We start from the raw sequence: 13,627 nt of genomic DNA on the forward strand, positions 1-13,627 counted from the left end.
CACCGTGCTGGGGTTTCTGGTGATCTGAATCCGATAGGCAGATGCAGCTAGCTCGTCTGTGGCGTTATTTTGGAATGGAACTAGAATAGCTTGCACCTGTTGAAGAAGACTAGGTAGAAAGGCGAGCTTCCGCATACACAGCAATATTTATGTTGCTGAGCCGCGTTGCAACTTCATATTGCTGAAGAGTTGGTAAAGCATTTTTTAATCAATTAGGTATCGCTGTTTAAAGACGGTCTTCTACAAAGTTTCATAAGGTTCAGAAAAATCACCAACGAATGTACATGTTCAAATCGCGTGGTAATACCATCATTACTTTGGGGAACTTTGCACGTGGGTCCTTCTGTTTGGCAGGACCAAGCTTCGACTTTGTAAGGCCACCACACCATGAATTGTTAGATGGGAAGTGTGAGATGCTTATTTCGTAATAGTTTAGGCATGTTCTCCGACATGATAGGAAAAAATTCAAATAATCGAATAAGGCTTGGGACACAAAATCAATGTCTTGTAGAGTGAATATATGTATATATATTGTTACAACAAGCAATGACTCAAGGTTTATCGTTTGGAGTAGCAGGGCACGTTCAGTACACCACTAAACTCGCCACTGATTATTAGGGTTTGGAGAAGTTTTTGTACGAAACAACTTTATGACCGAAAGATCTTAAACTTTAAGATGACACAAGCATTCTAAGTTTAGCGACACCTTAACCACTAACATCTTGATGATGCAACGGATATTCTAGTTTTACAACTGGATACCAGTAGCACCTTCTATGTTCGATCGTTCCCAGTCAGATAGAAATCAGAAGTCAGACGAGAAGAGGCAGGAAAGATATATTTGATTCGTTACCAATATATCGAGGACCTTTTCTATAAGCTGGCTAATGAAACGTAGGAGCTGTGTCCCACGCTGTGTTGAAACGTGATCTGGTGCGGATGCATGACCGAAAGCCTTCAGCTAAACAAGTCCACTTAAACAACGTGGTCAGCATCCAATGTCGAACACTTAATGAGCTATTGATTTTGGGGAATTATTTACAGCTACAGATCACTCCCCTCCTAGTGAGGTAGTGATGCCCCTGAGACGTGACCAGCCAGAAGTTTAAACCCAACGAGTTTGTCGTTGGTAAACACTCTTCTGATAGCTTGCCTCGTTTAGCAGCGTCTGGTCGTCTTTCCTTAAACTATGGGACCAAAATGTACAACGTAGCAATAAAGAAATATAGTACAATGAAAATTTCGGTTCCTTGCGAAACTTCGTTGTTCTTTTCCAGCCATCCTGGAAAAGAGGAAAAATAAAACGTGTGAGTGCATGTCGAAAATACACTCGTACTTGCGTAAGGACACAAGATGAGCGGAAAAAAAATAAACTGATACACTTACAAACAGCGTAAAAGCGATCGGAAAAAAAGGTTTTCTTTTGGTTTTTTTCAATATATAAATATATATATATACGCTCAAAAAAATGTTTTGTTTTTTTTTGTTTTTTTTTATATAAATAAAAAAATGAGCATATTAAAAAAAAATTTATAATAAACTTTGAAAGGGTAATTCAAGATAAAGCTTATGTCCTACGTGCAATATTCGTTAAGATGTTCTGGAAATCTTACTCGTCTTCCAGAACGCGTTGTTTTAGGTTTTTCTATTGACGTTGACGAAGTATCAAGTTGTGTGTCGGTTGTCGTGTAGGGTACTACGAGTGTAGTAGCTGTGTCGTTTGCTTGTACCGAAGGAAAATCGACGTAGCTAGGGTTTCCTTCTAGGTACGCAGCTTTGAGTCGATCGATACTGATGCTATCTTTCGTACCGTTCTTATCGACTATATAGTACTTAGGTTCGCGTTGAAGAACTTTGAAGGGTCCTTCGTATGCTGATTCGAGGGGTCGTCGATGTGAGTCTCGACGAACGAAGACGTGTGTACTATGTCGTAATTCGGGTTGAACGAAAACATCAGTTGATTGAGGTCGAGTGTGAGCAGGTTTAACTGAACGCATAGCGTTTGTAAGCCTACTCGTGTAAGAGTTTAGATCCATGTTCAATGAAGAAGCTGAAGGATCCACGAATTCTCCTGGGAGTCGGAGTGTCGTTCCGTAAACGAGTTGAGATGCCGTGTATCCAATGTCAGCTTTCACTGCATTTCGGATACCTAGCAAGACGAGTGGAAGAGCGTCTGTCCACTGTGAAACGTTTGAAGCTGATAATGAAGCTTTTAGTTGTCGATGAAAACGTTCTACCAACCCGTTTGCTTGTGGGTGGTAGGCGGTCGTTCGGAAGCGCGTGATTCCTAATAGTGAGGTCAGACAACGGAAAAGTCCAGATTCGAACTGGCGTCCGCGGTCTGTAGTGATTGTGGAAGGGCAGCCGAAATTTGCTACCCATCGTTCGACGAAAGCACGGGCCACGGTTTCAGCAGTAATGTCCTTAATCGGTACTGCTTCTGGCCATCGCGTGAAACGGTCTACGCATGTTAGGAGATATGAGTATCCGTTCGAGTCGGGTAAGGGTCCTACTAAATCTATATGGACGTGGTCGAAACGAGCGTCAGGGGTTTTGAAAGAGCCTAAGGGACATTTGTTATGTCTTATGACCTTAGATTTCTGACAGCTAACACAGGAGCGTGCCCACTCCCTCACGTCTTTATTCATGCCAGGCCAACAAAACCGTTCGGCTATAAGTTCGATTGTTGCACGAGCACCTGGATGAGAAAGATTGTGCAACGTATTGAAGACGTTGCGGCGATGATGTTTTGGTACAATTGGACGATCCCTACCTGTAGATGTGTCACAGAGTAAGGTTTCCTTACCTGTTCCCATCTGCCTAATACTTAGTTTAAGAGTTGTCGAGGATAACTCATGCTGAAGATCAATGTCTTCTTTTTGAAGCTGAGCGAGTTTAAGAAGGTCGATTCCTTGGAAACTGTTCAAGGAGCTAATTCGAGACAAGGCGTCTGCGACTACATTGTTTGCTCCAGAAATATGTTGTATGTCTGAAGTAAACTGCGAAATGTAGTCGAGTTGTCGAGACTCTCGCGGTGAGTACTTGTCTGAAGATGAATTTAAAGAGAAGGTAAGAGGTTTGTGATCGGTGAAAAGCGTGAATTCTCTTCCTTCGATGGAATGTTGGAAATGCCGTACAGCACAATACATAGCTAGGAGTTCCCTACCGAACGTGCTGCACCTAGATTCCGCGTCTAGCAACCGTCTCGAGAAAAATCCTAAAGGTTGCCACGAGTTGTTAACCCATTGTTGTAAGACTGCTCCGATTGCTGATTCGGATGCGTCTACTGCGATACTAATGGGTGCTTGAGTGTCCTGATGAGCAAGCAAGGTTGCTTTAGCGATGTGTTCCTTAACTGTGGAAAATACTTTACGGGCTATGTCGTCTAAACTAAATGATTTCGCATTTCCACGAAGTTGATCGGTTAACGGTTTCATTAGGGATGCGCATTTAGGTATGAACCGTCTATAGAAACTTACGAGTCCGTTAAAAGTTCGTAAGTGCTTGATCGTGGTCGGTTCTGGGTAATCCAGAATGGCCGCCACTTTGCTCGGCTGCCTTGGGCATCAATAGTGTGTCCTAAGAAGTCTAAGGAGTTAGTTGCGATTTGGCATTTCTGAATGTTGACAGTAATGCCATGCCTTTGGAGTCGATCGAAAACAATGTCCAGATGCTTGAGATGTGATTCTCTGTCCGGACTTGCTATTAGACAGTCATCAACATACGCATGTACGAAGTTGAGACCTCGGAAGACGTCGTCTATAAACCTTTGGAAGGTTTGAGCCGCATTTCTTAAACCAAAAGGCATTCGTAGAAATTCGTAAAGACCGAAGGGAGTGATGATGGCGGTTTTAGGAATGTCGTCAGGTGCCATCGGTATTTGGTTATAAGCTTTAACCAAGTCGATTTTCGAAAAGACAGTTGTACCTTTCAAGGTAGCTGTCAAATCGTGAATATGAGGCAGCGGGTAACGATCAGGAATGGTATTAGCATTCAGACGCCGATAATCACCAGTTGGCCGCCAATCATTGCTGTCCTTTTTAGGGACCATGTGCAATGGGGATGCCCATGGACTATTCGATGGTCGAATTATCCCTAGGTCCATCATGTGGTCGAATTCGTTTTTAGCTAACCTAAGCTTCTCGGGAGCGAGTCTTCGAGCTTTCGAAAATACAGGTGGTCCTGTAGTCGAAATGTGATGTGTAACATTGCTGGTTACACAAGGTAATTTCGATTGCGATTGGTATATCCCGGGGTATTTGTCGAGTACTGATTAGTACAAGGGGTCTATGGCGTGCTTAATCGTGACTGGGGATAACCTGCAACCAGAACAAGGAGTTACGCAAACGGATAACTTAGTGTTTCCGTCTATTAACCTTCGTGAGCGTGTGTCGATGAGTAGATTGTGGTGTTGTAACAGGTCTATACCAATGATTGGCATAGAGACGTCTGCAACAACGAAAATCCAGTGTATGGGTTTGCGTAAACCCACGTTAAGGTAGACGTACCTTTTACCGTAAGTAGCGATCGGCTTTCCGTTTGCCGCCTGTAAACTTAAAACAGACTCGCGAAGTCTGTCGTCGAGATTTGCTGGAAGAACGCTAACTTCTGCGCCAGTGTCGACGAGGTAGCGAACTTTCGTAGTCACATCCGTGACATATAAGAGACGGCTGTGTTCGCCGGCTACGGTTGCCGTTAACGCGTGCCGGCTGGGAAGTTTCCCGAAATCTTATTCGTGTCAGTCGATTTTGAAGTCGGATAATTGCAAGGTTTCCTGCAATTTCTGGAAAACTTACCGTACTGGTTATGATGCCAGCACCAGTCGGGGTTGTCTGTCTCTCGTGGTCGAGAGCCAGATCGCTTACGTGAGGCGCTTCTACGCGGGGTTTTTGACCGACTACGGTCATTGCGAACTCTAAGATATCGTGTAAGCGTGTGACATAGTTCGGCCATGTCAGTCGAGGTCGATTGGGGTTTTTCTTTGATAGTAAAAACCTCGGCCTTAGAAAATTTGGTGATTTCCAAGATTCGATCGGCAGATGCAGCTAGTTCATCTATGGCATTGTTTTGAAATGAAACAAGCACTGCCTGCACCTGTTGAGGGAGTTTAGACAAGAAAAGTTGTCTAAATAGGCCATCATCGAAAGTTCGTTGGCCAATGACTTCTCTCATTCTAAGCAACATGTCCGTCGCAGAACCATGTTGTAAGTCGATATTGTTAAGGAGTTGGTCTAACCGTTGTCGATCAGTTAGGTCTCCTCGTTTTAAAATCGATAGCTTAAGCGATTCGTAAGGTTCGGAAACATCACTAGTAAACATACTAGGTGTTACGTACCTGTTAAACTCGCGCGGTAACGCCTTAACTACCGCGAGGAAACGTGTGCGCGAGTCCGTGATTCCGTGCATGCAAAAATCGGCTTCTGCATAGCAGAACCAGGACTCGATATTGTCGGGCCAAAATGGCGTTAACTGAATCGAAATAGGGGGAATAGACTTAAACTTAAGAACCTTAGGAGAGTGTTCCGTCATAGTAATATAGATATCGAAAAATGTCTAAGTAAAATATATCCGAGAAAAAAAATTCGCGAAAAAAGTATATCACAATATATAAAATTCAAATAAAGAATAACAATGAATAATAATATTCCAAAATGGAACAGACTCACAGTATATTGACTTGGTGTACCAGATCACGTCGGGTTCACCAATGATGATGCAACGGATATTCTAGTTTTACAACTGGATACCAGTAGCACCTTCTATGTTCGATCGTTCCCAGTCAGATAGAAATCAGAAGTCAGACGAGAAGAGGCAGGAAAGATATATTTGACTCGTTACCAATATATCGAGGACCTTTTCTATAAGCTGGCTAATGAAACGTAGGAGCTGTGTCCCACGCTGTGTTGAAACGTGATCTGGTGCGGATGCATGACCGAAAGCCTTCAGCTAAACAAGTCCACTTAAACAACGTGGTCAGCATCCAATGTCGAACACTTAATGAGCTATTGATTTTGGGGAATTATTTACAGCTACAATCTGTTATGATCAAAGCGTGCCAAACCAGTGAAATCAGATGGCAAAGGCGAAGAGTTCTGATAATATATTTGATAGGTTAAGGGTATGTTGAGAAGTGACTGATTTAGACTGGCTAGTGGTTGTAAGAGAAGTGAAGCACGGCGTACTCACTGGTGATCTGGTGCGGATGCGCGACCAAGATTCTTCAGCTAGGTGAGGCTGTTTAAACCAATGTTGTCAGTATCAAATGTCGAATACTTACAGAGTTATCGATTCTGAGGATTTATTTAACTCTACAAACCTATCAAACTAGAACTCAAGAATGAAGAAGTGAGAGGATATTCTGGAAGATAGTAGATTCGTCAGGAAGTATATGAACTAAGCTGACTAGTAGTTGTGGTGGATGAGAAGCACGAGCTACCAATTGGTGATCTGGTACGGATGATTGGCCTAGAGCTTTTAGCCATTGTGTGTCCAATTAAACTAATGAGGTTAGCGTTAATATTAAAGACTTATACGGTTGTTCATTTTGCAGATTTATTCACTACTATAGGTGGATTGGTGTAACTGTTACTTTTCTGACGCTTCCGCTAATAACTAATTAGTTTAGAGCTTCAGCTTCTTGAGGAAATGTAACAAGTAGCAGAATTCTTCACAACGAAGAACGCTGTTCAACAACACAAATGCAGAAACCATGTAATAAACTGTTTGTTGATTCTTCTTATAAAAATGAGAGCTATGATGTGTCGGTGATAAAATGATGCTAAAGTTCTTTGAGCGCAAACTTATTCTACTTTTCCAATGAAACCTTATGGACTAGATCAAGTGAGCAGATCTAATGCATTTATTACCAAAGATTGAACCTCGTTGATTTTCCGCGCGGACGGTTTGTAGACTCTGTTACTGTGATATCGTGTAGACTTTATTTGATGGCTCTCTTCACTCCTACGAACCAAAAACGGTTGACTAACATATCTGTAGTTCGCCTTAAGAAAGGCGGTAATCGTTACGAGTTGGCATGTTACCCAAACAAAGTGCAAGCATGGAGAGATAAGCTGTACGTTTCAAACTATCAAATTACGCTACAGTGAAACTAATTTAGATGAGGTTTTACAGGCTCATTGTGTCTTCACGAATGTATCAAAAGGTCAGTTCGCTAACAAAAAGGAAATGTATGTACACTTCCGCACAGAAGATGAAAAACAAATAATACAGACAGTAGACTGTCGTTATAATATCCCAAGCTTTTAGATACTAGAACATGGAGAATTACAACTCACGGAAAAGGAACGCCTTGTAGGACAACAGGCCTTGTTTAGAGATGTGGCTAAAATGGTGTCTGAAAGATGCGTGAACCCTGAAAACAATCGAGCATACACTGTCACAATGATAGAGAAGATGATGAAAGATTGTCACATTTCCCTGAAAGCTAATAAAAGTGCTAAACAGCATGTAAGTCAAGTAGCAATTCGAGTCGCTCCAGGCTTTAGAGGTTATTAAACAATTGCGGTCGGCTCCCGGATTTAAAATTGCTCCTTCAATGATGGAAGTGAATATTACCATACAGAAAGACTCATGTAAACCTGTTATTGAGAGACTTTTACAACTATGCAATGATATCGTACAACAAAGTGAATCTTCCGACGGACTTTACGATCTGGTTAGTTCGGATTTGTCATCTTCGATAAACTTTATCGACTAATCTAATGTCATCCGTCCTTTTTATGACATTGGACTTCTACTTTTAAATATCTATAAACTTTTTTACACTGTTTGTGAGTAGTCAAATTCTGGAGCTCGCTGATGGCCGATGTTATCCAAACAACTTAGGAGTCATTCAAGAGGAGACTTGACATATTCTTAAAGGCTCAGGACAGTATTCCACTATGATTTATCAGTATTTCTCTTTTAGTCATCGGATTTATCTAGGTTCCCATCTGAAAGGATCGACGATCCACTGCTATTAAATAAGGAGACCTGCTAAGGGAAAAATTCAATCCTATCTCCAACCATTTTGAAAGTAACACTACTAGTTTGGTATAGAAGCGTTATGTTACTTAAACTGGAGAGTAAATAAAACCCATGCAGTTTATCTGGTACCGTCATGATGGTTAACCGGTCGCTTCATATCGACATGTAACTTTACTGTTTCAGTTACAAAATTGATATTTCGTCCCTTCTGCTTCGAAATCAGCATTAGCTATATGTATACGTTGACAACAAATGGTAGCTAGCTCAATACACCTGAAGTTAGGTTCTACGATGTAGAGCTAGTATATCGTTAAACTAAATTGCAGTTTGCGATCAAATTCAGTCTGATATATTTTGAACTATATAGTCATCCTCCTAAGCCAACAAAACCATCGATACAATTTGCAAGGTCCTTCAGTATCGGAAACGGGAAAGTGAAAGTCCCGCTTGGGTTTGACGGTAATTTGACACACTTTATCCACAAATATACCTCTTCCTCCCTTTGGAACACTTTTTTTACCATTTGCCTTGACATCATACTTCACCTCATCCCCAACTGGTACCGTAAACTAAACTGTTTTTCAACGTATATTCTGTTGACTATGACTCTAGAATCCCACCCTATATATTTATCTCATGTCGTTAAAGCTGACGTACTATATTTGAGAGTGGTTATCCGCTTGACTTCGCTCAACCTAGAGGAATGTGTAGGGTTTGTGACTGACGAATCGATACATACAGGAGGTTTACATGTATTTACCAACTTCCTATACGTATGACTCGTGCAATACGTCTTCTTGCTTGTCGAAAATACAGTATACTATGTAGTTGTCTCTCATATAATCTTATAACTGCATAATAACCTGTTTCATTGAGTCTGTACTAGCCGGGGGTGTATGATGTATCAAGTGCAGTGCTAAAATGTACTGTACCTACTGAGTGAGTAGTGCTAAGGCTTTCTTTGTAATAGGTAAACTTAATCTTTTGGTTAGTCATACTGTAGGGTTTTTTAAACTGAGTTTTTTTTGGACATTTCACATATGTCTATCTATTATGTGTCCCAACGTGCAAAAATGTTAATGTAGTGGTAAAATGGAACAAAAAACCTAAGATAGTCAGGTCGAGTTAACTTTACTACATCAAATCATTGGGTGTCGAACTGCACTGTGTTGTAAGGTTTAATCGCGTGGTTGGAGTTTGCGAGACAATCCTAATCTGTGCTTCAGAACTGCAGACACGATTTCGGAGTGCATTCAGTTTTTACCCCTCTATAAGTTTTGATATTAGTTAACACTTTTTATTTGCCAGCTTAACCCACTTTTGAGTTAATTTACATCTTTAGTTTTCGCTAACATTGATATTAGTATTCTGTCGATCCTATGGTGTACTGGTGAAAAGTCTGGCAACTTGAAATAATACATATTTTTTCCAGGTCCTGGACTGTTTATGATTTAGAATACATCACCTATTTCCGCAAATGTTTTTTGAGTCGTAAAGGCTAAATCAACTCGGATTTTCATATTGTTAGCATGTCAGTATATTTAGTGTTTTCTTTTTTCGTCGTATTCAAGAAAATGTTCATATTTTACTTTTAAGACTGCTGTTGTTGAACCTGAGAAATATGGCTCTATTGAAACGCTTCTCCACAACGAAATAAAGGGTCACTATTCCATAGAAATTGTCGATGGTACGAAGTGTAGTCACAAAGGACGCACAAAGTTAGACTCTGCTTTAACAGTAAAAACAGAAGTTGGGGAGAAAACAGTTGTGAAAAACGTTCCAGCTGAAAATGTTTCATCGCAATCGAATGTAAGCCAGATTACTCAGTCATCTGAAGCTTCAGTTTCTGCCGGGAAAAAAGACAAAAATAAGTCCAAGAAAAAGAATAAAAAGGGTTCCAAACGTAATGACGATTGGTCTGATGATTAATTTAGCCGATTGTTGTAGTGTTAACTTGGTCTTCAACCAGTCAGATTTATAATGATTTGCTTTCTTCTCTACCCTCAACGTGTATCATAAATTAATAAAGTCAAATTTTTATACTCTGACTTTCCAGTTTGAACGTCCAACTTCAGCGCCTTTCTGGTTACTATCAGTCTAAAAGACCTCATTATTACTAAGATACAGTAGGCTTTGTTAGATCTAACTTGGCATCGACTATCTAAATGTTAGAGCTTATGTTTTTCTGTCACTTCACGCGACCGAATTCACCGATATCCGTCGGCTTACAGGCTTGCCGAAAGACATTTGAATTGAGAGTTTTCGTACTTTAGTGGATTGATTGAGTAGCTTTGCATTCGTTTGTCTCTGTAATCCTATAAGGCATGTTTGTGGGGGCTTTTAACCACTTAAATATTCAGGCTTTGCTATTAAAAAAATATCTAAACCAGTTATTCATAAGCATGCAAACGAAGTTAATCTGTCTTCTTGCCATCCTTAATAACACAGTTAACGTCAGTACTGCCAGGCTTGGCTCATTGTTGGTGATAATAGTTCTTTAGTACATAAGGAAAGTCAGTTTTAGAATGATCACGCATTGAACAAATATGCGTTTTTACCTACAAAAGCAGCTTTCTAGGACAGCCCTAGAGGTAAATTACTTTTCCATTTCTAGTGAAAATATTAGATGCTTATGGAAATAATTCTTCGAACTGACATCCTAGTAGCTCTTAAGATTGGTCAATTATGCAGATATGTTATAGCATTTCGATCTCAGTGGTTCGTTTATTTTTACCTAAGGAAACAAGTCATGTCATCTTTATATTATGGATCGCTCAATTTCATCTATATTCAGACCCAATATGTTTATCAATCTCAGGATTTTCACTAGCTAGTTATTCATACGCTCAAGCGAATTCTTCGAAAGCTTTTAATAAACCACAGACTGTTTATTGTAGTTCTTTAAAATCCGTCCAGATATCAAGAATGCGTTATATCATATCTGATTAGCTTAAACGTATAGTTTGTCAATCATGTAGAAAGTACGTAAGCATTTTAGTTCTTCGAGGACAGGAAACAATTATTCATTCCGGTGAAACCATGCTGAATTGATGGCCTTGAGGGTCTAGTAAAGATTAAGCTAGCCGATGCGCGAATGAAAAAGGTTGTTGCAGGTACTTTGTTGCTGTATCTCACGGTTTGGATTACAATTAGTATTTAAAGAATATTGGACGGTGGTTTTTTCGTGAAATAAAGTTTCAAGGTTGGGATATAAGGTCTTAAGGTCAGGAACTAGGGTTGAGGTGTTTGGGGGGCGAGACTAGAGAACATGGACGACCTTTGAACGAATCTTAAATGACCTTGAGAAATATTAGCCAATCAGAAGACAGTTAGCATACAGTAAAAATATATTATACAAAACTCAAAAATTAAGGGGGATATTGTTCTTTTACATGAATCAAAAACTTATCAAGGTCAGATATAGGTTCAGAAGTTTTAAAATCATGGTGCATCCGGCACAAGAACTCATCCATGTGGCTCCATAGTAGTCAACCTCTGGAACCATGATAAAGTCCCGAGAATTCTTTCAGCCTCGACTACATAGTTTCAGTGTTGTCGGTATGTTGGTATGGTTTAGGGTTTAGGATTAGGGTTACGGTTTAGGGTTTAAGAGGAGACTATAAATTATGGACGACATTTGAGCGACGCTAGAGTGAATCTGAGAGTGTCAACGTAATAACTAAGACTAAATGAGGGTTATTAACCTGTGTGAAGAATTCAAATTATGATTTACAGTTCATGGTTAAGGTTAGGAATTATACTTAGGGTTTTCATCACGAACTGACATCAGCTATAATGCCACAACTCTATCCAAATGTATAATTGAATTCTGCGCCAAAATCTCATGATAACTTATCTTGTAGACGCTTAATTATCATGTTTTCTTTAAAATCCGTTGCAAACTGACCGTACGTAAGCGTCAGGTACCGAACTTAGCGCCGTGACCTTGAAAACCCGCGAAAGCTTCTGATTGGCTCGTCCATGTTCTTTAGTCTCGCCTTAAGGTCTAAGCTATCGAAATTTAGCACTAGTAAGTTCAATAATGGTGTTGAAACTTCTAGTCCATTGTGATATTTCCCTATTGCCTATGCTGTGAAGCCGATGCAGGTAGTCTGCACTGTGGTTGGCTACTTTTAACTAACGCCAAGGTTATGTCTAAAATTGCTCAAGGTCGCGGTTGTGGTTTGGTTTGCCGCCCACTCTCTGTATCCTAATTAGCTCAGTCCTCCAAAAGTCGTCTTAACGCTCAGTCGTGTTCAGGTGCTGTGACCTTTAGGAAATCGAAGCGTTCGTTGGATCTGCAGTAAAGTTTAGCCTTATCAGTAATAGATATTTCTAACAGCGAAAAGTGGCTTGCTGGATTCACCCATAGTTACGAGATAGATGTCTCGCTGCTACTTATCCACAGGATTCCGAGTTTTCTTGTGTTCTGTTTGTGTCGCTCCTGGTCTTGTACGTCCTTTCATGTTTTCGCAATCCAACTATACACGTCTCAGTCTCCGGATCATAGAGAATTTCGGGGTTTTCCTCCAAGTCCGGGGAGATTTTGGGGAAAAAATCCCGAAATTACTGTTGATCAGTTGTGTGAACAAGGATTTATTGTTGACAGTATCGTTTTAGCCTTTAGTGACCATTGAAATAAATGGGGACTTTCCCAACCTCGCTATTACATCTCGTCTACAGGACTTCTGTTGGGATCTGTTTAAATGCTATTATAATGGCTTCAGTGATCGATTGGCACAAATAGCAGGCTGTTTGTTACTTCGCATCTGCATCTGGGTTGTAGGAAGGAGATTCTTGTTCAGGTACTATATTATAAAGATATCTGACTATTTCCGGGTAACTTCTCACAGTAAATCTCAATCAACTGGGATCTTGCACAGTAGCAAGACCCAGTTATTAAATCATGAAATTTTCAATCTAGTTTATTTGATTAGTTGCATTTTCATTTTCCAGTTCATTTGCTTCTCTTAGACGTCACTATCATTTCGGACAGTTGTTTGCATGTGTTAAAAGATCTTTTTCGTTTATCTGACTGACAACTTGAAGATTTTATGCTTTTTTAAGGTGTATGAAGCATCAATATAAATTATGCTGACTTATTTTGATTCACCTTTTCTACCAATATAAGTGTACTCCTTACCAATGTAAAATCATTTAGATGATTGTGGACGGAATAGAAGGGGCTTTTGAAAAAAAAGGCTTGTGCGTCTAATAGCAATGGGTCAGCGATGCTCCAGATAGAGATGGGTATTTTAAACAAGCAATAGAGAAGTGTTACTAGATTAATGTGAAATACCATTATGAACCCTTAAGAATATATCAAGTTTCATCTTGAATGACTCTTGGAAAGTCGTTTGGACCACCTCAGTCGGTAACGAATTCTAGGACGTGACTATTCATATGGTGTGTCTACACTCCATTTTGCAATGTTGTACCTGGAATTTCTGTGTATTAATCCTGAGGTTTGTGTCAGAACTGAACCTAAATAGGTATGTTTAAGGGTGTCTAAGTGTTTAGGATGCTACAAGTCATTAAAAGATCACCTCTCAGTCGCACTTAGGTAAGTTGGTAACGATCATTTTCGACCTGGAACACTTTTAGAAGTAATTGCTTAAGTTGTATTGTTAGTCCTTAAGTT

General features: G+C 40.1%; 1 protein-coding gene across 1 annotated transcript; it reads left to right on the forward strand.

Moving 5' to 3' along the window:
* Positions 1 to 6,902: 6,902 nt before the first annotated feature.
* Positions 6,903 to 9,915, forward strand: Smp_007970 (hypothetical protein; the record flags this gene model as incomplete). The annotated part of the gene is made up of 5 exons (XM_018796977.1): positions 6,903 to 7,072; positions 7,104 to 7,233; positions 7,267 to 7,467; positions 7,499 to 7,675; positions 9,583 to 9,915. The coding sequence occupies exons 1-5, from the start codon at positions 6,945 to 6,947 to the stop codon at positions 9,913 to 9,915; spliced, it is 969 nt and encodes a 322-aa protein (XP_018652064.1). The 5' UTR covers positions 6,903 to 6,944.
* Between the last annotated feature and the right edge of the window lie 3,712 nt (positions 9,916 to 13,627).

This window comes from Schistosoma mansoni, chromosome 4, assembly GCF_000237925.1.
Source record: "Schistosoma mansoni strain Puerto Rico chromosome 4, complete genome".
Lineage (NCBI taxonomy): Eukaryota > Metazoa > Platyhelminthes > Trematoda > Strigeidida > Schistosomatidae > Schistosoma > Schistosoma mansoni.